General features: G+C 38.3%; 1 protein-coding gene across 10 annotated transcripts in view; it reads left to right on the forward strand.

Moving 5' to 3' along the window:
* AKAP10 (A-kinase anchoring protein 10) overlaps positions 1-24,427 on the forward strand; it is a 58,437-nt gene extending 34,010 nt beyond the window's left edge. For 4 of the 10 annotated variants that reach the window (XM_056819651.1, XM_056819652.1, XM_007485785.3 and 1 more), the window contains exons 9-15: positions 3,501-3,645; positions 5,936-6,109; positions 11,120-11,229; positions 13,418-13,500; positions 18,519-18,571; positions 19,629-19,724; positions 22,853-24,427. In XM_056819651.1, the coding sequence (XP_056675629.1) occupies positions 3,501-3,645; positions 5,936-6,109; positions 11,120-11,229; positions 13,418-13,500; positions 18,519-18,571; positions 19,629-19,724; positions 22,853-22,858 (667 nt within the window). In that variant the 3' untranslated portion in view covers positions 22,859-24,427. Of the gene's footprint in view, positions 1-3,500; positions 3,646-5,935; positions 6,110-11,119; positions 11,230-13,417; positions 13,501-18,518; positions 18,572-19,628; positions 19,725-21,425; positions 22,822-22,852 lie in introns of those variants that run through there. The other 6 variants (XM_056819649.1, XM_056819654.1, XM_056819655.1 and 3 more) reach the window with 4 other exon arrangements.
* Positions 24,428-27,182: the final 2,755 nt, after the last annotated feature.

A 27,182-nucleotide genomic window follows, 5' to 3' on the forward strand; every position in this document is an offset into this window, starting at 1 on the left:
GGAATACGCAGACCATTGAGGAAAGAGTCGGAGCAAAATGCCAGTAGTTGGAGCAAGCTCTCTTCTGGGAGGTGGGTGACTGGATGGTTCAAGTCCTTGCCGTTGTGTCCTATGAGAGGTTCAAGAAGCTCACCTCATAGCCAGCAGGAGGCTGATGCTTTCTAATTCCCTCCTAAAACTAGTCTCTGATTTTTAACAAGGACTAGAGATACTTTCCTATATAGAATTGACAGTTATACATTTAAACATGTATCTAGAAATCTTATATTCATAAATCAATGGCCATTTTGTATTTCTGAACTACACATTAGGGCCCAGCACCTAATGGTCTCCCTTTATTCTCTTCTTTGATATATTCTATATATGGCTGTAGGATTAGTCTTTCTAAGTTACCACTTTGCTTCCTCTGTGCTCCAGAATCTGTGATGATTCCCTAGTGTCCTTTGTATCAGATCCAATGCCTCTTCCTAGCTTCCTTTACTCCTATCTTTGAGAGGGAGTCAGCCCTTCTCCTTGGGAAAGCTTACTCCCTTCTCTTGGTCCTCTTTCCTGTACCTTCTCTTTCATTTATTTATTCATTCATTCATTTATTTGTTTGTTTGTTTGTTTTATTTTAAAGCCCTTATATATTACAATACTTACTTACAATACTGTGTATTGGTTCCAGGGCAGAAGAGTGGTAAGGGCTAGGCAATGGGGGTCAAGTGACTTGCCCAGGATTATACAGCTAGGAAGTATCTGAGGCCAGATTTGAACATAAGACCTCCCATCTCTAGGCCTGACTCAATCCACTGAGCTACCCAGCTGCCCCCTCCTGCACCTTCTCTGATGAGTCGTCAGTCCTGCTTCCTCATCTTCTCTCCTGATTGCTTGCTTTTCCTGCCACTTGACTAACATGCTTAGGACTACTTTCTTCCTTTAAAAACCTCCACTTAACTCTGACCTATTTGTTTCCCTTTTACTGTTGAACACCTAGAAGATGATTGTCTATTATTCATTGTCATTAGTTCACTGCCCAGCCATAACCTGCCCCTCATTCATACCTTCCCATCTGAACACTTGCTGGTACCATACTCTCATCTGACATTTCTGAAGCATTGGATATTGGGGACTTCTTCAGCTTTTGTGATGCTATTCTCTCAGTTCTCCTAAACCTTTTGGCTATCCCTTTTCAAGGTTCTTTGATGTGTCCCATATATTCTGAATACCTCAGGACACTGTCCTGTGCTCTCTTCCCTCTTGGATCTCAACAAGTTCAGTGACACTTTTTTTTTTTAAACTCTTTCTGTCTTAGCAACAATAGCAGAGTAGTAAGGGCTAGGCAGTGGGGGTTTAAGTGACTTGCTCAGGTTCATAAGCTAGCCAATATCTAAGGTCAGATTTGAACCTAGGGCCTCGACTCCAGGCCTGGTTATCTATCCACTGAGCCAACTATCTACCCATCCGTGACCATTTCCATGTAGATGATTTTCTAGGTTTGTAGATCTACTGCTAATCTGTCTCCTGCACTGTGCCTAACTAGTTAACATGTTAGATCTCTTTTCTTGGACATAGCATTGATATTTCTACTCCCCATATTCAAAGTGCAAGTAGTTCTCTTTCTCCTGTAACCTGCCCCCTTACAGCTTCCTGTTTCTGTTACAGTTACTATAGTATTTCTAGTCTCCTCAGTTCTTAGCTTCAAGTTGAGTTTTGACTCTTGGGGCCTTTCCTTCTTGTATCCAGTCATTTGAGGCTTGTTAATTCTATCTCCCTAGTTATCTTCATCATCTTTTCCCCTTTTTAACTCAGCTTCACAACAGTCTTTCCAAAAACACAGATCAGATCAGATCACTTCCTTTTTGATAAACTTTCCATTGTTCTTCATGGATTATTGGGTAAGACATTAGATGGAGAAATTTTGGCCTTCATTAGTGGGGGAAGTGCTGGTACCAGCACAATTGGAATACAGTTGCCATAGAGGATTGATTCTCAGATTAGTCCTTTGGAGTCTCCAGAAGGCCCTAGAACAGTGGCAATGAACCTATGGCATAGATGCCAAAGATGGCACACAGAGCACTCTCTGTGGGCACATGGCTGTGGTCCCCCTCCCCAGTTTATTACTAGAAAGGCAGAGGGACTCAGGTGGAGCTGCACACTTCCCCCTTTCCATCATGGCTGATGACATTTTCTCACATCCTCTGCCCAGCAGCCAATGGAAGCACATGGGGTAAGTTAGGCAACTCACAGATAGAAGACCTGGAGAGGAGTAGCGAGCTCAGGCCACTCCCCTTCCCCTCTCTATACTTGCTGAGGACATTCCTCACTTCACCCACCCCTCCACTCAGCAGCCCAATGGGAGTGCTTCTTCCCCCCTATGTTGGGTGGGGGACTTGGCACATGGTCTCTGGGAGGGGGGCTGGCATGGTACCCGGTCAGGGTGGGATGGGGGTAGGAGCCTGGCACTCCCATCTCTAGAAGGTTTGCCATCATTGCTCTAGGAGGATTCTGTAGAAAGGGTCAAGAGTAGGGACTGAGCATAGTTTGCTTGGGTATTTTGCTGGGACATAGGCCTGGCAGTTTGAAAGTGTTGGTGGCCAGCCACACTGCCTCATCCAGTCCTTTTTTGCCTTCTAGAAGTTTGTGCAGGGAACAAAACTGCAGCAGAATCTTCAGCTGAGAAGCTCAAGGAATGTGTCCTCATTCCCACTTGGGCTGCATGCTTCTCATTGGTACTCATTCATAATTTATGAAAATGATAAAGATATAAAGGACTTATTTATGGGGTGGGTGCTTTATGGTCTACAAAGCGTTTTTCTCACAAAAAACTGAGGATGTTGTTTTTGCAAATATTGTTATCCCAGTTTTACTTAACATTTACATTTCCAGCTAGAAAATTAGGGCATAGAACTGCTAAGTGACTTGTCCTTGGTCTTAAATGTCAGAGCTGGGACTAGTACCCAGGAATTCCAACTCTGGATTGAAGACTCTGGGATGTTTATGTGCCACCATTTGTGGTGGTTGTCATTCAGACATTTCAGTTGTGTCCAACTCTTCATGACCTCATTTGAGGTTTTCTTGGCAGAGATACTGGAGTGGTTGGCCATTTCCTTCTCTAGCTCATTTGACAGATGAGGAAACTGAGGCAAGCAGAGTTAAGTGATTTGCCCTGGGTCATTCAGCCAGTAAATGTCCAAGGCCAGATTTGAACTTGCAGTGATGAATCTTCTTGACCTCAGTCCTAATGCTCTATCCACTGTGCCACCTAGCTGCCCTTCTGTAGTTTCAGTGAAAATTGTGCGAGACATGCTGAACACTTGTTGAAAGCTAAAAGGAATCAGATGGTAATGGATACCTGGGAGAGAGAAGAGCAGCAGTAGCCGCCGGTGTGTTATTGCCATTATCCACACAAATGACCTTGTTGCTCCTCAGTTTTTGACCTATGAGCCAGTTAGCCAGTTTTTAGTTGGAATCAAGTTTACTTGTGTTACCATGACCTGTCTTTCTTTTTCATGCCACAGATACTTCTCCCTTCAAGCTACACATCCTCTTGGATTTGATGACTTTGTAAGATTAGAAATTGAATCCAATATCTGCAGGGAAGGAGGGCCCCTCCCGAACTGTTTCACTACTCCATTACGTCAGGCCTGGACAACTATGGAGAAGGTAACCAAGCAGTCCAGAAGTGGTCTCAGACTTGAGTCTCTTCCATTTCTGTTTCTTCATTAAAAAAGAATGATTGTGCTTTTAAAAAAATGTTATTTTTTTAAAACGATTTTTCCATGGTTGCATGATTCGTGTGTCCCCCTCCCCTTTTTCCTCTTCCCTCCCATAGCTGACAAGCAATTCCACTGTGTTATACATGTATTAGCACTCAAAATTTATTTCTATATTATTCATTTTTGTAATAGAGTAATCTTTTAAAACCTAAACCTCAAATCATATACCCAAATAAACAAGTGATAAATCATATATTTTTCTTCTGCATTTGTATTCCCAAAGTTCTTTCTCTCAATGTGGATGGCATTCTTTCTTTTTTTTTTATTAAGTTTAATTAATTAATTAATTTAGAATATTTTTCATGGTTCCCTGATTCGTGTTCTTTCCCTCCCCTCCTCCACCCCCCTTCCATAGCCAATGAGCAATTCCACTAGGTTTTACATGTGTAAAGATCAAGACCTATTTCCATATTATTGATATTTGCACTAGGGTGATCTCTTAGACTCTAAGGCTTAGAGTCTACATCCCCAATCTCATAAGTCCCTTGGGAGTGTCCTGGATCATTAAATTGCTATTAGCAGAATCTATTACATTTGATTGTTGCACAGTTTTTCAGTTATTGTATACAATGTTCTCCTGGTTCTGTTCATCTCACTCTGCATCAGTTTGTGGAGGTCTTTCCAGTTTGTATAGAAATCAAGCAGTTCATCATCACAATCGTATTCCATCACCATCATATACCATAGTTTGTTCAGCCATTCCCTAATCAAGGGACAACCCCTCATTTTCCAGTTTTTTGCCACCACAAATAACATGGCTATAAATATTTTGTACAAACATTTTTTTTATTTCTTTGGGTATAAACCTAGTGCTGGATGAAAAGGCGTGCTTTCTTTTAAAGCCCTTTGGACATAGTTCCAAATTGCCTTGCAGACTGGTTGGATCAGTTCACAACTCCACCAGCAATGCATTACTGTCCCAATTTTGCCACAACCTCTCCAACATTTATTATTTTCCTTTACTGTCATATTGGCCAATCTGCTAGGTGTGAGGTGATATCTCAGAGTTGTTTTGATTTGCATTTTAATCAGGAGGGATTTAGAACACATTTTCATGTGATTTATTGATAGTTTTGATTTCTTCATCTGACAACTGCCTGTTCATATTCCTTGACCATTTGTCAATTGGAGAATGGCTTGATTTCGTGTGAATCTGACTTGGTTCCTTATATATTTGAGAAATTAGACCTTTGTCAGAGAATTTTGTTATAAAAATTTTTTCCCATTTAGTTGCATCCCTTCTTATTTTGCATTGGTTTTGTTTGTACAAAAAATTTTTTTTTAATTTAGTGTGATCAAAATTATTCATTTTACATATTGTAATGTTTTCTATCTTGTGCTTGGTCTTAAATTCTTCCCTTTCCCATAGACCTTACAGGTATACTAGTCTATTTTTACCTAATTTACTTATAATTTCCCTCTTTATGTTTGTCTTACCCATTTTGAATTTATCTTGGTATAGGGTGTGAGATGGTAATCTAAACCTAATTTTTCCCAGCAGTTTTTGTCAAATAGAGGGTTCTTGTCTCAAAATCTGGGATCTTGGGTTTATCAAACACTAACTTGCTGTGGTCATTTACCCCAGGTCTATTCTAGTGACCCACCCTTCTATCTCTTAGCCAGTATCATATTGTTTTAATGACCATTGCTTTATAGTACACTTTTAAGATCTGGTACTGCTGGGCCTGCATCCTTCACATTTTTAATTACCTTCATATTCTTGATCTTGTTCTTCCAGATGAACTTTGTTATAATTTTTTCTGATTCCAAAAAATAATTTTTTTTTGTAGTTTGATAGGTATGGCATGGAATAAGTAAATTAATTTAGGTAGAATTATCATTTTTATTATATTAGCTTGTTCTACCCATGAGCAATTAATGTTTTTTCAATTGTTTAGATCTAGTTGTAATTATGTGAAGAGTGTTTTGTAGTCATATTCATATAATTCCTATGTTTGTCTTGGCCGATAGATCCCCAAATATTTTATATTGTCTATAATGATTTTAATGGAATTTCTCTTTCTAACTCTTGCTGTGGAGTTTTTTTGAAGATATATAGAAATGCTGACATTTATGTGGTTTAGTTTGTATCCTGCAACTTTGCTAAAGTTATTATCTCCACTAGCTTTTTAGCTGATTTTCTAGGATTCTCTAAGAATGCTTGTGCTTTGTTGTAGGTCTTTTTACCTGGCTTCCTGTCCAGCAATCTTTATTATAAATACTTGAACGACCTTATCCATTCAGTACGAGGAGATGAATTTCCAGGAGGAAATATTGCACTGACTATTGCTGGCTCTGGGGGTCCTCCTGATCATGAGTCTCATTCAAGTAGTTCTGATGGCTCTACTCAGGTACAAACTGATTGTCTTCTGGAACTAAGTTAAATAGTTAAAAAAAACTCAAACCTTTAGATCAAAGACTGCTGATAAATTATTTAGACCCTATATCACTTGATTTAGAGGTCAACAGGGAAATTAAATAGGTCTACCTTATATTGATATACCTTTTGTTTTAGTATCCATTCTAAGATAAAAGAGTAGCAAGGCCTAGGCACTGAGGTTAAATAACTTACCCAGGATCACACAGCTAGGAAGTGAGGCCAGATATGAACCCAGGTCCTCTAGACTCCAGGTCTGACACTATCCAATGAGCCACCTCTAGTCTACTTATATTTTAAACTAAATATTCAATAATATTAACACACTAACACACTATCTACTCCAGAAGAGGTCTATCTTATTTCTTATATTTAGCCTTTCTTTGGATACCATTAAAACCATAAGAAATTCCACATTGAGTCATACCACAGGTCCATCCAGCTCATTATTCTGTGTACTATACTATGTTTTGTGGAAGGCAATGGTAGTTGTGGTCATGGTATCATCTTAAATTTCCTTGAATAACTAGTTATGAACCGGTCTGTTATGATGCAGATAACTTTTTACTCGGGATAAATTATTCTAGAAACTTAAATGACTGTTATTAGGATGCTTTCTTTCTAAAATAAAGGAAAAGAAATTAGTTGTGTTTTTAAATGATAAATCTTTTAATTTTCTATTGCTATATAAGAAACTATTTTTATAGCTTTTCCATAATTTTGACTTACATCTTGCCTAGATAGAATTACTTTCACGTGTGTTATTTATTTAGTCAGAAGACATTTATCAAGTACCTAGTAGGGGTTTTGGGACAAGGTTATGGCATTGAAGAAAAAGCATCCGTCTTCTAGTAGGGGAGATGAGTCACAGACCTCAATAACTTAACCCAAGGCAGAATGTGACAAGGGGCAAGAGAGTAGTTCATTTTGTAATTGGAGGGCAGAGGAAGAGAAGAAGAGATAGCAGAAGACATGATGGGGGTGATGGCATTTAAGCTTGGCTCTGGAGGAAGGGTAGGAGTTGGAATCAGGAGATGGGGGCAATTTTTGGTGGAAGAAAGAGCATGAATGGGGGGAGGGGAGATTGTACAAAGACTGCTTGAGGAACAGTGAACAGTCCATTCTGAACGAGCACTGGCCACATGTAGAGAGTGGTTGGTTATCAGACTGGAAAGGGGAATGAAAGGCTCTTACCAGGACTTTAATGCTCAGAAAAGGAATTTAGACTGTATTTGGTAAGTAATAAGAAATATGAGGTTTTTGAGCCTAGGGTGATTTGATGAGAGTGGTGATGTAGGAAGATTATGCTATATAGTAGGGTAAGGTGAATTAGAAATGGCATAGGGAAAGTAATAGCTATCTGGATTCAGTAGGTGAGAAAGGAGTGATAGAAGATAGATAGTAAGCTCACTTTAAGGCTAAAGAGATAGGATAAATGGCTTCTCTAAGGTTACTAGGGCCCCTAGGTGTCACAATGGATAGAGTAAAGGAGTTGGATAAGTTCAAATCTGGCTTTAAATACTTGCTAGCTGTGTGACCCTGGGCAAGTCACTTAACTCTGTTTGCCTCAGTTTCCTCATTTATCAATCTTCATCTATAAAATGTTCTGGAGAAGGAAATGGACAAACCTGTCCAGTATTTCTGTAAAGAAAACCCCAAATGAGGGCAGAAAGAGTTGGACACGACTGAAACACAAAAGTAAAAAGCCAGTAGATAGCAGAACTGTGACTCTAAGCTTCCCTTGCGCCTTCCTACTTAAGGGTTAGTTTTCCCCAACTCTGCATACTTTTCTTAGGATCTGTATGAGAACAAAATTAAAAAGCTGTTACTGTAGCTGCTGATAAGAGCAAGAACAACAACAACAACAACAATAATAATAATCCTTGACAAAGGAATACCAGCTCTTGGGATTTTATAACCTGGGCAGTTTTTTGGTTTTGGAGTATAAAATAGACCCAGGGAAAATGTGGGGTTTGGGGATTTATTTTGTTTTTATGGTAATGTACCCAACTTCCTCAACTTTAACCTTTTGGACTGGATATTTTCTTCACCTTATTAAGCTGACTGGCATTTGTCAAGTTATGCGCAGATGAGAAGTATTGCCATCAAGGTTAAAAGATGGTTTGGTGTGGCTTGGCAGATTCTTGTAGGTGTCCTCCAAAGGTTTATGGGCTATAAAATACTACCAACTGGTATCTTGCCTTGTCTTTGAGATTAACCAATAAAAATGAATTTGTACTTTCATGAGTACTTTCCAGCTATTATCATTTATTTGTTTATTCTTTTTTAGAAAAATTTTCCCAATTACATATGAAAACAATTTTTAACATTCATGCACTTTGATAAAGGTTTGATGTTACAAATAATATAATAAGTAATAACGTAAATATATAAATAAAATAAAAAATTTTTCATGTAATTGGTAAAAAAAATTTTTTTAATTAAAAAAAAAACAAGAAAGCAGGCACAACCACATGTAGCCAACTCCCTTCTTGCCTTCTTTGCCGAGTCCTAAGAGCCAGATCTAGGTTTACCTGTACCTTTTCCCTCTGTATTTCCAGGAAAAAAGCTCCCAATTCCTTACATAATCCATTTTATGCTATTCATGATGTTCCTTTCCAAAGCCCCTCCAATTGGAAGACCCCATTCTCAGTCTGAGCAATTTAAGTTCTTTTCTGTATATTAAATATATACAATCGTGTAAATAATTTCCATAGTAGTTATTTTGTGAAAGAAAACCCAACCCCTACCCCAACAAAAACACTAAAAAAATAAGAAAGGAAAAACAGTATGCTTTGTTCTTCCAGCTGTTATCTTGAAAGAATTAGAGAAGCCAGCATATCACATTTGACTCTTAATTTTCTTTTGGCTATATAAGGTCATAGAAGACAGTGTTTCCATTTCAGTCAGGAGACAGTCTCCAGAACCAACCCTAGTATGAGTTTCCTCTTTTAATTGCTGGCTTCTCTTCCATCTCCTAAGTAATGTAAAGCATATTGTCCTTTTGTTTCCAGGTCTATTTCCTGGGCATTTCATCTCCATAGGCTGTTTCCAGCTTGAGAGATACCTACTAGCCAGCTAGACTGTGTGCCTGGTGGAATCTTTTTGAAGCAAAAGCCTATTTTTAAAAGTCACTATAGTCTCTGTTAGAAAATAGCTCTAATCTTAGAGGTTTAGTGCTTTTGAAATTTAGTAGAGATGGGATTCCAACTAGTCTAGTGCTTAAAGGGCTTAGTGGGGAAGGCTTGAAGCCTTGGCTTGTTTCAAGACTGGATATTAATTGAGCTGAGGTAGCAGCAGCATGAGCTCTGAAACTGGTGTTCACATATAAAACTGAAATTTCCTGAAATGGGATTGGGCTTCATTTCTTTTCTGCCGAAGCCTTCTACTGGCTTTTCACTTCCGAAACATCTCAGCATTGTGTTTGGGGTCTTAGTGAATTACTTTGGGGGGGGGGATCTAATACATTACCCTCACTAATTGTTTGGGGGAAAGGCTGTGCAGATAGTGACAAAACTGCCTGGGGAGCATGTAGCATTTTTTTTTTCCCTGTAGGAATTTTTCAACATTTGTTAGCCTAAAAACCCCCAATATTGGGAGGAAATAATTGTTCTGCATTAATATCAGGGAGACTGTAAGTATAAAGCTAAAGAATATTTTAAAATAGATTCAGAGAAAATTAGAACTGTGTACTCTTGTTTTGGCTAATAGAGCATGACAACAATTGAAACACTACTTTAATATGCTAGTATTACATATTACCCATAATTGTATGTTTTAAGATATATTTTTTTAAATTTAAATTTCATGACCATAAGCACAAAATAATTATATATCAAACCATATACTCCATTATTTAGGTTTAGTAAATGTATTTTAGCTTTAAAAAAAAATAAGGCATGTCTTATTTGCTTTTGCTTCCTCTTTCTGGTCTTGAATTGCTATTTTATTTTCTTACAATTATATTTTTACACAGTGTTTATATTATTCATGTTCTTCACACTACATTTCACATAAGTCTTTCCATGTTTCTCTGTGTTCTTTATAGTTGTCATTTTGTATATTTCATGTATTTGTCATGCTCATACACAGGGGTTAGTTCCAAGTTTTATTTTTGTTTTTTGTTATTACAAGTAGTGTTAAATTTGTACAAGTAGGTGTCCTCCCCTTCCCTTGTTCCCCCCGCCCCCATGGTATTCTTAAACTGTAGTCCTAGTAGCTTGGAACCATTGAATCAAGAGATGTAAAAACTTTTATGGTTTTTATTCTATGTTGCCATATTTCCAGAAAGATTGTTCCATTTTATAGCTAACTCTATGAGTAGAATGGACCTGTTTTTCAGGTCACTGTAATTGTTTAACTCTCTTTGCCAGCATAATAGATACAATGTGTTTGACTTTTTAAACAAATTTTCATTTCTGTCTATATCAAATTGCTTGCCTTCTCAATGAAGGGGGAAGAGGAGAAAAGGAAGGAAGAGTTTGAATTGCAACATTTTAAAAAACTAATGTTAAAAAGGTTTTACATGTAATTGGGAAAAATAGAACATGCTTTTTAAAACACATTTTCATTTCCTAGATTCCTAGATAGTGTGAATAATTTTTTAAATAATTATTGATAATTGCTATTGACCATATAATCATTGGGAATGGATCTTGGTCTTTCAAATTTGGATTAGCTTGTAGATTTTTAATATCCAATTTTTATCAGAATGTTTGTAGCAAAAAAACAAATGGCCCTGCTGTTTTTCTTAGCTTTTTATTTTTTATATGTTGTATTGCTTTGTACTGTTTTACAAACATTAAATTGTCTTTGGAGAGGAGTGAATCATTTCTTGCATGGTTGGGTAAATTTGACCAATTTAATATCAATTTAATAGGCCTGACACTAGAAACAGTAACTCATAGTACTATATGTGATACTAAAAACTCCAGGTACATTTATTTCCCATGTTTGGCACTAATATGTTGAATTTCTGTTGTAGTTCAGTGTGAAGAAGGCCAATGTTAAAATCCTGAAAAATTTTGATGAAGCAATAATTGTGGATGCTGCAAGTCTGGATCCTGAATCTTTATATCAGCGGACGTATGCAGGGTAAAGTGAACTAGTGGTAGATTTTTACTACTGGCTTGGGTTTACATATATTTTATACTTGTTCAGTTTCTTATAATGAGGAATCCAAAATGTAGATGTGGTGCTTGGCAGATTTTACTTTCTAATAAAAATCATATGTTAAGAGCAGTTCTTTGATCAAAATATATATAAAAATAATTTAGAGGATAAAGCCAATATCAGCATTACAAATTGGAGAACTAAAACTTGCCACAATGTTCTTCTCTGTTTAGGAACTTGGTTGCATAATTTTATCTTTAAAGAAGAGGTAATCATTAGGACACTAGAATCCCCTTGTCACATGGCCCCATATTAGACTTACTAAGTATTTTTTTCACCCAAGCACTCGTAGTAGATTTATTTTGTTTTTTTTTTCACCCTTTAACAACCTACCTCCATTTAAAAATTAATTAATTTTTATTTAGAATATTTTTCCATGGTTACATGATTCATAACCACCCACCCTTCCCCGCTCTCTCCTTTCCTCTCCCAAAGCCAACAAGCAGTTCCACGGGGTTATACATGTATCATTGTTCAAAATATATTTCTGTTATTTATATTTGCAATAGTTTCTCAGTATTTTTTGTGAAATGATATTCACAGGTCCATCATGTCCCACCCAAAATATGAGTTCAGTGTGCCCTGCAACTTCTAAGGATGAGGCTATCCTCCCTCCTTACTATTGCCATCATTTTATACATCATTAAAAAGAGATTCCTTTATGGTTAGTTTCAGTTATGTCAGAGGAGAGGAATTATTTGGAAGAATGAAAGTCCTTTAAAATTACACAGAATGAAACAAAACCTTTTATTAATTTAGTTGATGGGAGATTTCCCTATCTAGCCCAGGCTGGGAAGTTCAGAGACCACTGTTGCTCATCAGCATGGATATTTGACCTGCTCCATCTCTGACCTGGGCTGGTTTACTCCTCTTGAGAGGTAACCTATTGACTGACTGCCTGCTCTTGGACTTAGTGTTGACACTCAATCAACTTAGCCCATTGCAATTTCAAGTGATTCACCATTGAGAGTTACCTGTGTGTGCCACCACACCCAGCCTTTCCCTGATTTTAAGTGGACAAAACTTGGGCAATAAAAGATGGTGGATTGAGTCAAATTTGGGAACTTTGAATATGTCCACTTTTTATGAGCACAGAGGTATTATTTATTTCTTTGTAACAATCATTTAGATGCTGTGGGGTGGGCCAGCCTCCCACAGGGGATGGGGTCTTGGAAGTGGGACGGTGTCAGCGAAATGATGGATGGGACACAGCTTTCACATTCAACCCGCAGCACAGGTCTCACAGGATATACTGTTCTGCCTTGGCTTAGGCCTGGCTTTATTTATACCCTCATGATCACACATCTACTTGCCATACAGTTTCATTCTCAACATACATGTTTCCATGGAACCTAACAACAGACTAGAAGCCTAGGGAGATTGTCAATGAAACATTGTTGCTAAGGGCAGGATCGGTGGGTAGAAGGAACATGACCCAGATATAGGTTAGGGAATTCAGAGTACAGATTTGGCATAAGTTTTTATGCCTAGAAAAGAGGGTCTAAGTGGATCTATAAGAATCCTTAGGTTTAATTTTGTAAGTTGGCTCTCCTGGTAATATCCTAGGGGGACAGTGGTACATCTGTATTAACCCTGCAAGCATGTTGCTCTCATCTATTTTTCCTGGGACTATGTAAGAATAATAATCATAGCAATTCCAATAATAAGGGGATGTTAATAATGAAAGTCACTTAGGGGGGTTTCAGTGGGTTTTTCCATCCTTCCTGGGGCTGCTTTGCAGTCCCCGGTTTCCACGTGGACCATGTCAAACAGTGTGGTCTTTGATGGCTCCCAGCATCTAGTAAATAGTGTCCCTGGTGTCCAAAAGAATTACTGCTTTATCAGAGATATAGCAGGCTCTTTAGGAATAAATTCACTTGCCTGTAGTTTCATTTCTACGTGTTTTGTTGTATAAAAAGTAAGATTAGACAAAGAGAGGTTTTGATATGCCTTCTCTGTAAAATAATGGTGTCAAAATCTATAAGATGCTTACTCTAATACTTTTCCTGAATGTCTGCAAAAAGGTCATTTCGATTATTTGAAATTTTTTTCCCATGCAGATTAAAGCTAACTTTTGTAGTTTGTCATTTCTTTTTTCTCATCCCTTTAGGAAGATGACCTTTGGGAGAGTCAGTGACCTAGGGCAATTCATCCGAGAATCTGAGCCTGAGCCTGATGTAAAGAAATCCAGAGGTTTGTAGTATTCTTGACACTTTAGACTAAATCTTCCTTTGTACAATAAGGTGACTTTTGGTGCAAAAACGAAAGTCAACTTTATGGAGTAAATTCTGTTTCCTCATTCAACTCGGATGGTAGTGATTGACATATGCATTTCACAAAACTGGCTATTATGCCATTAAATTATGTACTTAAAAGTAAAATGGTTAATCCTCAACTTTTCTTAGAAAATGGCAAAATAAAGAATGTGAATGTTGAGACTTTGAGCCTGTAGGAAATAGGGAGTTAGGTTCCTTCAACCACCAAAAACTGTACTCTTGCTAGAGACTGCTGAAAATCTGCTTTCCTGGATACAATTCTTTATAACAAAACATTACTTCTGATAATAAGTACTTTTCCTAACAATAATGATGAAATAATCCATAAAATATAGTATACAAAATAAAATTGGTAACATACAAAACAATTTTCCTCACTAGTAATTCCCTCGAATTTTGAGACCTTTTGTACTAATCTATCTTAATCAAATCTTAATTTTTCTAAAATTTTATTTAATTAGATGATTTAGAATATTTTTCCATGGTTACAAGACTCATGTTCTTTCCCTCCCCTCCCCCTACCCCCTTCCCATATCTGACACATAATTCCACTAGGTTTAACATGTGTCATTGATCAAAACCTATTTCCATATTATTAATGTTTGCACTAGGGTGATCGTTTAGAGTCTACTTTCCCAGTCATATCCCCATCGACCCATGTCATCAAGCAGTTGTTTTTCTTCTGTGTTTCTGCTCCCACATTTCTTCCTCTGGATGTGGTTAGTGTTCTTTCTCATATGTCCCTCCGAATAGTTCTGGATCATTGCATTGCTACTAGAAGAGAAGTCCATTACGTTCTATTGTACCACTGTGTATCAGTCTCTGTGTACAATGTTATCCTGTTTCTGCTCCTCTCACTCTGCATCGATTCTTGGAGGTCGTTCCAGTTCACATGGAATCCCTCCAATTCATTATTCCTTTGAGCACAATAGTATTCCATCACCAACAGATAACCACAATTTGTTCAGCCATTCCCCAATCAAAGGGCATCCCCTCATTTTCCAATTTTTTTGCCACCACAAAGAGCACAGCTATGGATATTTTTGTACACTTCTTTTTCCTTATTATCTCTTTGAGGTACAAACCTAGATTAAAGGGCAGTCAGTCTTTTAGTGCCCTTTGGGCATAGTTCCAAATTGCCCTCCAGAATGGTTGGGTCAGTTCACAATTCCACCAACAGTGCATTAATATCCCAACTTTGCCACATCCCCTCCAGCATTCATTACTGTCATGTTAGCCAATCTGCTAGGTATGAGGTGATATCTCAGAGTTGTTTTGATTTGCATCTCTCCAATAAGAGATTTAGAACACTTTTTCATGTGCTTATTAATAGTTTTGATTTCTTTAACTGAAAATTGCCTGTTCATGTCCCTTACCCATTTATCAATTGGGGAATGGCTTGTTTTTTTGTACAATTGATTTAGCTCTTTATAAATTTGAGTAATGAGGCCTTTGTCAGAGGTTTTTGTTACAAAGATTGTTTCCCAATTTGTTGCTTCCCTTCTAATTTTGATTACATTGGTTTTGTTTGTACAAAAACTTTTAAATTTAATGTAATCAAAATTAATCAGATCTTAATTTTAACCAAAATCTTACTTTAAAAAACCTGAAACATTAACTTCAGACAGTATTCACATTCCATAACACATGAAACCTATAGAATCATAAATGCTTACCTCTTTTTCTGCAAATATGACATTGTCAATTCATTAACATCAAACTTGCAGCCAATAGCTACTGCAGACATTCCTGCACAAGTTTATCTAACACCTTTATTTTCTCACTAAGCTGCATTACTTGCTTTCCATGCTTTGGCTTGAAGCCCAAAGGTCTTGCACTGTGCTTTGGGGGTATAATTGCAATACAAATCTTGAATTTTAAAGGCAAACAACAAAAATATACAGCAAATACACAGGAAGCTCTCTAACTATAGTGGTAAGATGAACAAGATTGGTAAAATGCCTAGTAGGATGTCTGGTATTCCACAAGCTTGTATATGTAATGCCTCTCATTTTTTTCTCTACTGCTCATAGCTGTGAATGTGCACAGTTGCCAGTCTGAAAGTGAAAATGAAGCATAAAGTCATGTGAGTGCTTGAAGTTACAAAAATTAGATGCACCAGTGTTGAGGATTGACTATAGTTGTAGGAAATTCAGACTTTATTCAGTGCAATCATGCTTATAACTCCTGCCCACAAACCAAATTTAATTGAAATCTCCTTTTAAAAATATGCTCGAGATACAATAATATGGAAGCTTGGTTCAGCTACCATTTTGTTTCAGGGTGGCACTCTAAACTAAAGTTGGGCTTAAGAGGTATCTTGAGATACTACAGTGTACCACAATCACATAAAAACACTCAATGATCAAAGAACAAATGGGAAATGTCAGAGTTGAAACAGTCTTCATTTTGTTCAGTCAATAAAAGCTAAGTTGGGTAAACATCGCTCTGATTTTATTCAAGTATTGAACACAGAGTGCTTTTTGCTTCCTACACAGCTTAGAAACTGACTTGAGTTTCACAGTATTTTGTTTCTGCTGATAAATGAAGATTTCAGAAGCCAATGTGCAGCTATTAAAAGGATAATTAGAAACTCTGATTGACTGAATTGCTTTAGATTAAAAAAAAATTTATGTGGATTCAAAAATGGAGCAGAGTAGTTCCTTTTTGCAAAGGTTAAAGATTTAATATAGCAGTTTACCTATTAAAATTAATAATCCCTCCATGAAGTATTTTTTAAGCACCTGCCATGTGCTTTGACACTACTAGGCACTGGGAAAACAGAATGTATTGTATCCAGAAGTGCACAGAGTGAAATAAGCCTTGCTTACAGGGACCTCATTTTAATGAGGAAAATAACAGGTGGGTTTTAAAATGTGTCTTTATGTGGCTCAGTGGATTGAGAGCCAGGCCTGAGATGGTAGGTTCTGGGTTCAAATATGACTTCAGATACTCCCTAGCTGTGTGACCCTGGGCAGGTCATTTAACCCTGATTACCTAGCCCTTGCCCCTCTTTTGCCTTGGAACCAAAACTTAGTATTAATTCTAAGACAGAAGGTAAGAGTTGTTTTTCTTTTTTGAGTGTATACAGGATAACTGTAGTGCATAAACAAATGGCTATACCTACAAAACTATATCAAAGTTTAAAAGGGAGAGCACTAGCTAGACACTTGGGATCAGATACCAAGAATGAAACAATTCCCATTCACAAGATTATATTCTGTTGGGGGAAACAAGTCTGTGTCAGAGAACAGACAGAACTAATGCAGTCATTAGCTACAGCATGGTTTGCTAGGAAGAGTAAGGGAAGCCTTCTTGTCAAAGATGGGGCTTGAGCTGGGTCGTGAAGGAAAAGGAGGATTCTGTGAGAGAAAGTATGCCTTCTCAACATGGCAAGCAGCCAGGACTGAGGCACAGATTCAGGAGATGGTGGATCATATGTGAAGAGCCAAGGAAAGGCCAGTTGGACTAGATTACAGAATTTTAGAAGATGAAGAACACAATGCCCAGTGAGACTCCAAAGGTTGGGGTAGGGCCAGATTGTACAGTGCTTTAGCAGCTAAACCATATCCTTTATGCTTGGTTCAAGAGGCACTGGGGAGCCCATGATGTTCAATTGAGTAGGAGAGTTGCATGGTTAGATCTGTGCCTAAAGAAAATCTCATTGTCAGCAGCAGTGTGTAAACTAGACTAGTGTGGAGAGACTTGAAGCAAAGGGACTAGTTAAGCAGCTTTTGCTTAGGCAGGTTCCTAAAGGGGTGGAGATAGAGTTTAGTGGAGAGAAGGATCAGATGGGAAATTAGGCAAGACTGGGCAACTGATAGGTATGTGGGGTGAGGAGGAGACAGTAGTGCCAAGCTATGAACCTGGGAACCTGCAAGGCTGATTTATGCCTTTGAACATAAGGGATTTCGGGAGAAAGATGAGTTCCATTTTTGTATGGAATGTCCAGGACTTCTGCTTCCAAATGTCCAACATTAGGCAATTGGTGAGGTAGGACTGGAGTTCAGGGGAAATGTAGCTCTCTCTTTCTGTACCTAGAGATTAGTAAGCACAATAGATTATGTACAAATATGTCATCTGCATAGAGATGATAGTTAAACCTGTGGGAGCTGATGAGGTTACTATCTTTGGCTTAGGACTTGTTCAGTATGAGAGAGAGGCATCCAACTGGTACCGCACATTTTTTTAGTCATTATAGCTTTTTCCCAAGGACAGCTTAGTGGGAAACTTGGAGTATATGATAAGCAAAATGGGATATGGGAAGGAGGGTCTTTACTTGTCACAGGTAGGTAGCAGAGAGGGGAGGATTCTCTGGAGGATATGGATGGTTGGTTGATCTCTTAAGGAGCTGGCCAGGCAGGGGGCTAGGTTCAGGGTCGTACAGAATTCCAGGGAGCCCTTATTTTATACTAGTCAAGAGGGCAAGATTCATGGATCGCTCCTGGCACAAACTAAAGGAAGCCCACAAATCTGAGGAGCAAGTACTTTTCTTGCCTAGTTAAGACTGGATAGACTTGGAATAATAATTTTCTGTTCATATACTTATAAAGGAGGCTGTCCCAGGGGCAAAGTGGCCCCAGCTGCTGGGGCCACTTTGTAGGGGCTCCTGTGTTTCTCATAAAACAGTTACCAAGAAAAAGTATATATAGAGAAACCTAAAGCATTTTTGTGTAACCAACAAGATCTAGCCATATGCTAAATGAATTCTATGTTTTGTATTCTCTTTGTGTGATATGGATTCTCCAGAAGAAAAATATTTTATTGGCTTATTTTCTAGGCTTAGGAAAAAGTAAAAAAATAAAACCATCTTGTTATTTCTAATCCTGGATGTGGGGTTCATTTAAGGAGAAGTTCAGGCACTTCATATATATGTGTAATAGGACCTGGAAAGCTATAATCAATTTTGGTTTTTGTTTTTCTTTTTAAAAATAGGATCCATGTTCTCACAAGCCATGAAGAAATGGGTGCAGGGAAACACTGATGAGGTAATTTTTTTTTTTCTAAATAAGAATGGATACGAGATTGTAACTATCATTCAGCTCAGTGGATTGAGAGCCAGGCTTAGAGATGGGAGGTCCCAAGTTCAGATCTGGCCTCAGAAACTTCCTAGCTGTGTGACCCTGGGCAAATCACTTGACCCCCATTGCCTAGCCCTTACCACTCTTCTGCCTTGGAACCATAAATAGTATTGATTCTAAGGCAGAAGGTGATTGAGGGCTCAAAAAATAAATAAACAAATAAATAAATAAATAAATGAGACTATATCAGAGTTTCATTAGTATTGTGAAATCAAAGGGCTTTCCTTGCCCAGGATGCAGTTATGGCCCCCATTCTCTTTTCTAATTGTTGTATTCAGTCTAGCTGAAGACAGTGTGGTGACCATAAGGTAGTTCTTAGTGCTTTGTCACTTATCAATTCTCTCATTCTATAACTATAAGAAATAGTCTTGCCTCCCTGGAGAATAAAAGCACTAAAGCTAAGCTCATTGCCTTGGGGGAATTTAGGGCTTTGGTTTCTTTGACACCCTAGGTCAGAATCTTTGTGGTAACTCACATCTGCTTTTAGTCCTTTAATAAGCAGATTCTGAGGAGCCTTTTTTGGTCTTCACCAAGCACCACAGAATTGTCCCTAATGCGCAATGCTGATGAGGCATTTCTCAGAAGGTGGCACCTCAACCACTAGAGCCAGAGAAGCAGCCTAAGCCTTTTTCCTAACTATGATTAATGGAAAATGTGCCAGCTAGGGGATTTGAGAACTCAGGCTCGGAAACCAATTGACTGGGTAAGCCCGGACCAGTAACAGAATCTTGGGGCTTCAGGCTTCTCATATAAGCTGACAGCTAAAACCTTTGTCCCACTGGGCAGCTGGGAGAACTGATGAAATAAGTGGAGAGCTCACTCTGGCTGGGAGGCTGTCAAGGACACACATAAAGCTGGCCTAGTGTAAAATCCCAAATGCACTGTTTAGAGAGCAGTAAATGTGTGACATTATTGCCATATTCAGTAAATGCCTTTTAGCTAGTTGCTGAATGTTTTGTTGTAGGCCCAAGAAGAAATGGCATGGAAGATAGCCAAGATGATCGTAAATGATGTGATGCAACAGGCACAGTGGGACTCTTCCATAGAGAAGTCGACCAAGGTAAGGACTCGTATAAAACTGGCCCCTTTCAGCTTGTCACAACAGCATGGCCTTGTTCTGTCTGTTAATCAGCTGTAAGAAGAGGTTTTTTCTTACAGTTTTTGACAACCGCAAGCATTTATTAAGTATCAACTGTGTATAAGGTTCTTAGTAGGTTCTGGGAACCCAAAGGCAAACAAAATTGTCCACCTGGGAGAGAAGTGAGCAGATAATCAAATCACAAAATAAGTCAAACTAAATACAGTGATTTCTGGGGTGAGCACACTGACAACTAAGAAAGGATCAGGAAATCTGTTGTGTAGGAGATGACTTTTGAGCTGAACTTCAGCTCAGGATTCCAGGAGGCAGAGGCAGAGACAGGAGGAGGAGGAGAACAGAAGTGCATGAAAGACCTCCTGCCTGAGCAGAAACACAGATGGAGAGAGAGTGGTCTGAACTGAGCACAGTAAATAGGCCATTTTGGCTAGCAGAAAAGCAGTTTGGAGAGGTAACACAGGAGGCAAGATTTTAAAGGGCTTTTAACTGCAAACAGGAGTGGCCTAGGTCTGAATTTTGGCTGCTATGTAGAGGATGAAATAGGGCAGATGCTGGAGGATCAGGGACCAGTTAGGGGGTTACTGAAACAGATCAGAGAAGAGACAGTGAGGGCCTGAACCAGGGTGATGGGAGTAAAACTGAGAGAAAGGGGATGGAGGGGAGAGGTGTGGAGCCAGAATTTCTGAAACTTAGCAATTGATTAGCTTTGGGGTGGAGTTGGGAATGAAGGAGAGGTAAAACTCCAAGAAAGAATCTAGGATTATAAACCTGGGCAAATGGAAGGATGGTGCTGGAGGCATTTTAGGGAATTTTGGAAGAGTTTGAGTGAAAAATAAGTTCCACTAAATATCCCCCAAAAAAGAAGAGATAATATAAAAGTAAAAAGAACTAAAAATGTTAAATACTGCAGTTATTGAAGCCACACTACCCAGCAAATATTGAAGCTTTTTGCTGAGCAAAGAGGCATCCATTAGTAAATAGATTTGTTTGCAAAACATTAAGGAGGAAGAGGATGAAAGTTGTACATTCTGTTGCCTCACAAAATATCAGGGAATTTCCACCATTCCAAGAAAACTGTAAATGAAACTAGAAGGAACACAAATAGTTGTGAAACGAAGCACTTGCAATTGATCTATAGTGATCTGATCTCTTCAGTTTTATGATAGCAGGGCTGCCATAGATGCTGGGTATATATATTCGTTACCTCTCTAACCTCCCTTCTCCCCTAAAAAAAGTCCATGTTTAAAGGGAAATGAAAAGGTGCATGGGGGCATAACCCACCATAGACTATTCTCAGCAACACCTTGGAGTTCAAAAGTGGCCTCAAACAGGTGGGTCTGTTGTATAGGGAGGATGAGGGTAACAGATTGGCAGCTGGTGCCCTCCATTGGCTCCCACCACCACCACCAGCTTCTCTCTGCCCAGGACATTAAAAGGACAGAGGAGTCCGCCAACCTGATGGGGCTCTTTGTTGAGCATTATTGAAAGACAAGGGCAAAAATAACACAAACCAGAAGGCAATAAAGAGGAGGGAAAGGAGTGCAGGAAAATCACAGATATAGCTAAGGGAAGTTAGCTATAGTGGTTTAGGTAATGGTGGCCATCAACACCACTTTTACAGTCACCACCCAGTTAACCACATAGTGTTCTTTCATTGTTCCTTAGTCATTTCACGTGTCTGAACAGAATCTGCTTTCTGTTGAAATTGATTTCTAAATAAAGTCCCGTGAGAACATTTGAAGAAAGTTCAAGCCCAGTTTCAACCTCAGACCTCCATTTGAGCAAACAGATCATAAGTAAGGACTCTGAAAGGAGGTTAGTGTGCCTACCCTGAAATGAAGCATCCCCAAGACCCAAGAGCCTCATTTTGGCCAGAGCAGTGAATATGTCAGACATCCCAAAGAAGTCAAAATATCAGAGTTAGCTATGACAAGGTCAGCTCTGCTTAGATGCTTTGAAAGAACACAAACTAGTTCCTTCATATGTTTCACGAGAGCAGGAGCTGGAAAAACTGTAAGAAGAGGATCTCTCCAGAGGAGTTTGGGGATTTGGAATTTAGATTTGGTCCCTACCCTGTCTTCCTTCATCACTTCCTGAAACTCTAGGATAGTACCTTTTCTGTACTAAGCCTTCATTTGGATCTGTTTCTGAGTATGAGTACTCTTAAATGATAGTAAGGATGCATTTCCACTGGAAATGTCATCTCAGTATGTGCTGCTCTACTAGGGAGCGTAGCCTTTGTTGAATTGGGGCTTTTTTATTATTTATTTTTTATTTATTTTAACATTTTTCCATAGTTAGATGATTCTTCTTGTCTCCCTCCCTCCTCCTGGAGTTGACAAGCAATTTCATTGGGTTATACATTTATTATATGTTGAGTTGGTTTTTATCTACACTACTCTAGTATTTGTACTGTGGCATGAAAGTGAGATAAATATAGTCATAGGATAAAAATAGAGGCCTAGTTTTTGTGGCAACTGCCTTATATTATATTGACAGTAATATATTTAATTGGGAGAAATGTAAAGGTCCTACAGAAAAGATAAATTTGGAGATGAGGCTTTTAATAAAAAATTTGCATACTGTATGTCCAAATGGTCTTATATTCACATTTATATTTTAGGATGTATCCATCTATTTTGCCACCTTTTATCTCAGAGCCCAAAATCTTCTGTTTTGGTTTGCTTGTCAAGGTGTTTAGTTATCATTCATGGCCCATCATTGTTGCAGTGCAAGAGGCCAGCAGGCCAGGAAACTGCTGCTTCTGAGCTTAGTCCTACTACCAGTCCCTGGCTCTATGATCTTGAACAAATTTCTCCCTTGTTGGATGAGCAGTTTGGATTGTTTGATTTTGTGAAGTCCAGCCTCTTTAATGAAATCTTGGCTGGCCACTGCTGGGAAGTTCTAGACTCTTCTTGCATTCTCCTTCCTCTTTAGCCCAACTTCGAGTGCTATCTCAGAGATTGCAAGGACTGCCTAATTTGGTATTTCTCTCAGGACCTAACCACACGATTAATAAATACTTAATGAATGAGCATCATCCAGATTAAGTTTAACTCTCTCTGGCTGTTTTTTGTTTTTGTTTTTTTCAGCTATGATTTTAGACATGAGATCAAGGAAATCTGCTTTTGAAGACAAGTGAACTTTTGTCCTTTGGTTGGATTCTTCTTTAACACAGCCAGTGAAAACAAGCACTGTACTTTTATCACTGATCTCGCCATCATTTCCTAAGGAAGAATTGGGAGCTATTCAAGGCCTCCCGCACAAGGTGCAGAGTCACATACAGAAATCTGCCTATCACTGCACATGGAGCACACATAGGGAATGTTTGTAGAGAGACAGAGGGTGGACTGTATGTTGTTGCCAGAAGAATGTGATTGTTGGACTTCAACAGCGAGAAGCCATTTTTGAGAGATTGTTAAACTCTTGGGGCTAATTGTGGGCCACTCATTCTAGTAGGTGCAGGGGAAGGCTTAGCTCTTGTTCTATTGCTAATGTTACTTATAGTAATAATCACACATTCTGAAGCCTTCAGAGCAAGTGGCTCAAAAGCTTCTGCCCTCTCCTTAAAATGTTCCTTGGGAAGGCATGCTGGCCAGGAGCTCTGTTGGTTTGCTTTCCTTACCAAAACTAGGTGAGTATTAATTACAAACTAAATGCATTTCCTTCCTTTGCAGAAGCATTCATTGTGAAGGAAAGTAACAGGCCATGAGTGAAGTCCTAACTACACTCTCCTTGCCTTTGGTAGAGGTATATAATGTTTGCATTTTTACTAGCTTCTGAGATGCAAAATATTTAAACCCAGGGTTTCACTGGTGTAACTCTGTGTTGCTAACACAAGGCCGAAGGTGCAATTAAGAATGCCATGTGTGAGCATCAAAGTCTCCTTGTTCTCCAGTTACTACTCCCTGTCCAAAAATATATGTAGAGGCAGCAGCATATTTAAGAAATATCAATTGATTTATTGATTAGATCTCGTAAATATTCACTCCAGTTTTTCCTCTTGTACTGTCCTCAAACTAGAATGTCTGTTCCCAGATAGGACTGTTTTATTTTGTTTTGTTTTGTTTTTAAGAAGAAATTTTTTGAAAAACCAATCAATTCTGTTTGGCAGTTAACCCCACCTCCTGCTTCTGCTGGTAGTTTGGAATTTTGCCACTTGTGACCTTTGTTCCTTTCATTGTCATTAAGACAATAAGCAGACTCTGTGTCTGCCATGTTTGTGCTCAGAACCATGCAGCAATTCAGCAGGGCAACACAGCATTTGGTATCACTCCATTATGTTTTTGCCCATGTTTCCTTGTGAGATGTTTCTGTTTTGATTGGGTGGGGAGGGTTTTTTTTCTCCTGTTACCGCTTTTTTTTTTTCAAAGGACTTGGAAAAAAAAAATCACTTTATAAAAATTATCAATCATCTCCGTTCTTGAGAGTCTTTGAATGAATACAGAATGTTATTCCATTGCAATATTTGATTGTCTAGAGGCACACTGTATTATCAACAAGAAGAAACAGAAAGGCTGTGTATAGGTTTTTGGTACTATGTACCACCACTATTACTCCTCCGATGCCCAAGTATTCATGTACCTAAACCATATTCTATTTAATTGTGTTTGATTTAAAATATATATAAATATCTATAAAATATATTAAAAGATGTGTCCATTTTCTGCTTGGAGGGACTTTTATTGCCATTTCAGTATATGTGTTGAAATTCTCATTGTTTTAATTTGCCTTATTAAAAATAACAACAATGAAACTAAAAGTAGGATATATATATATATATATATATGAAGATGAGTCATTTTTGACCATGACCTTTGTATAAATTCATGGCCACTCTGATTATCAATAGGTGCAAGTACTGTTTAAACTGGTTTGGTTTGACAGAGGTTGATTTTTTTTTTAAGCTCATTTCAGATTTCTTTAGTCTTGAGAAACTATATAAAGAACATAGAAGGGGCAGCTGGGTGGCTCAACAGATTGAAAGCCAAGCCTAGAGACAGGAGGTCCTAGGTTCAAATGTGGCCTCAGGCACTTCCTAGCTGTGTGACCTTGGGCAGTTAACTCACTTAACCCCTTACTGCTCTTCTGCCTTAGAACCAATACCTAGTATCTAAGATGGAAAGTAAGAGTTTTGAAGGAAAAAAAAAAGAACATAGAACATAGAAAGGTGGGTTGGGGTGACTCATGCCTTGCTTATTTTGGAATGATCACTCACATAAGAAGATTCTGGCTGTTAAGTTGAGTCCATTTTTCTTCATGTTTATCAGGACTCCCATGCTCTGCATGGCAGAATTCTGTGAGTACCAGAGTGAGATCTCAGAAGTTAGGGTTAGGATATTGGTTTTGCCTTAACTAGCTATGGGACCTTGCACAAACCCTGTCACTGCCACCCCATCTGCAAAGGGAGCAATGAAGACTGGCTAGTTCTGGAAATGAAGATCAAGTCATTGAAGAACATTTTGAAAGTTTGTGGAAGGAGCTTGTTTAACTTTCTTAATAGATACTAATGATTTTAAACTTGTTGGATTAACTACTGAAAAATATCCACCTGTGATTACTGAGAAATTTGACTAGGCCATTTTAAAGAAATACATTTTTTAATTTTCATTTTGTTTCCAGTTACTCCAACCAGTGGTAAACAGTGATTTATCTGGAGTCCTCTCAGATCTTCTTTAAGTAATAAAGATAATTTATAATTAATATGTTTCTATGTAAATTTTCCTACTGAGTGACTCACAAAATTCTAGCCCAGTAGACCTTGAAGCATGATATAGTAGAAAAAAATGGAAGCCCAGAGATGATCATTAACTTGCCTGAAGCCATACAACTAGTTTATACACTAACCAAGATTAAAACACTTGTCTTCTGGTTTAATCTAGAGCTCTTCCCACTTCATCTCTTGTGATTTTGAATATTTTATTCTATTAATAATTTATTCTCTTAAGCAAATGTTCCCTAAAGAGAAGTTCTTTTCATTCACACTTTTTTTTTTTAATATTTAATTTGTTTTTAACAGTCAAGGCTGCCTTCTCATCCTCTCACCCCACCCCCAATTTAGAACCAAGTCCTTCACTACTCTGTCAGGTAGCAAGTAGCATATTGCATCATTGGTCCTTACCTTCATAAACGTTCAGCAAAATGATATTCATTCACCATTATATACCATAAGTTAGTTGTTCATCCATTTTCTAACTTGTCATCATTCCCTTAGGTTCCCATCCTTTACCACCTCAAAAAGAGCCATCAATATTTTTGCACATAATTTGTTTTGCTTAGGACTTGTTTAATCTTTCCATCTTGTCCAACTCATAACCTGCCAGTACTATCCATGGGGTTTTCTTGGCAATGCTTCTGGAGCAACTTGCCATTTCCTTCTCCAGGCTTAGGACTTATCTCTGTTTACCCTCCCTATAGTTCCCCTTTCCCCTTCTTTTTTTTCCTCCTATTTATTTTTAGTGAAATGGATTTTTTACCCCCACTGTGGGCACATGTTCCTCTTCCTTCTAATGAGCTCAAATGAGAGTCAAGTTTCAAGAGTTATCTGCTTTTCCCCATCCATCCCCCTTTATTTTTATTAGAATAAATGTTTGCTTGTACACCCTTATTCTGTGAGATGATTTTCCTTGTCCTTCTAAGGGTTTTCCCTTTCTATTCTTAAGATCAGTACCTAACAGAATGCTCCCAGACCCTATCTTCCCATCTCCATAACTGATGATAATGGATTCAGCCAAGACACACTTCATTTCCCCACATTTGAATGCAAGCAATTTATCTTTGCTTAGTTCTTTATCATTATTCACATTTTAATGCTTCTCTTCTTTCTGTGTGGGAACCTTCAACAGAACAAGTTACTTGGAGAGCTCCACCCTTTTCTTCTAACTCAAACTGTCAGAAACTTATGAATTCTGTTAAGCCATTCACACCCTCCAAAGGTGCAAACTAGTTCCCACAACCACTGCCCCCTGGGCAAGACTAGACAATTTGGAAGCTGTGATTAGACCCTGTGAAGAGGGGAAAAGACAAGAAGCCACTATAAAAGGCCCTGAATTTCTGAGGCTAGAGAGAGTGGACTCTAAAAGAGAGTCCCTTCAAGAAGGAAGTGGCTTTGGGATTCATCTTCAGCTCAAGTTATTGTCTTGACCTGCCTCTTAAAGGGAACTTGGGTGAATGGATAGCTGGTTTTCCTTTCCTGTCTTCTGGAGATAGTTTAATTCTGGTTGAAGGTTAACAAGTCCTGGCTGAGCCAAGCACTAGAACAATATTTAGTTAAATAGGTCTTCTCTACCCTTTTGTATTCCTCTGCTCTCACTCTTTTATAAATAAAAGATTGATAATTTTTATATATTTAGCCAAACCATTAATTTTAACACACTAATCAAAGGGAATGCACAGATCTATAGCCCTTTGGGCATAGTTCCA

This window comes from Monodelphis domestica, chromosome 2 (genome assembly GCF_027887165.1).
Source record: "Monodelphis domestica isolate mMonDom1 chromosome 2, mMonDom1.pri, whole genome shotgun sequence".
NCBI classification, from domain to species: Eukaryota; Metazoa; Chordata; class Mammalia; order Didelphimorphia; family Didelphidae; genus Monodelphis; species Monodelphis domestica.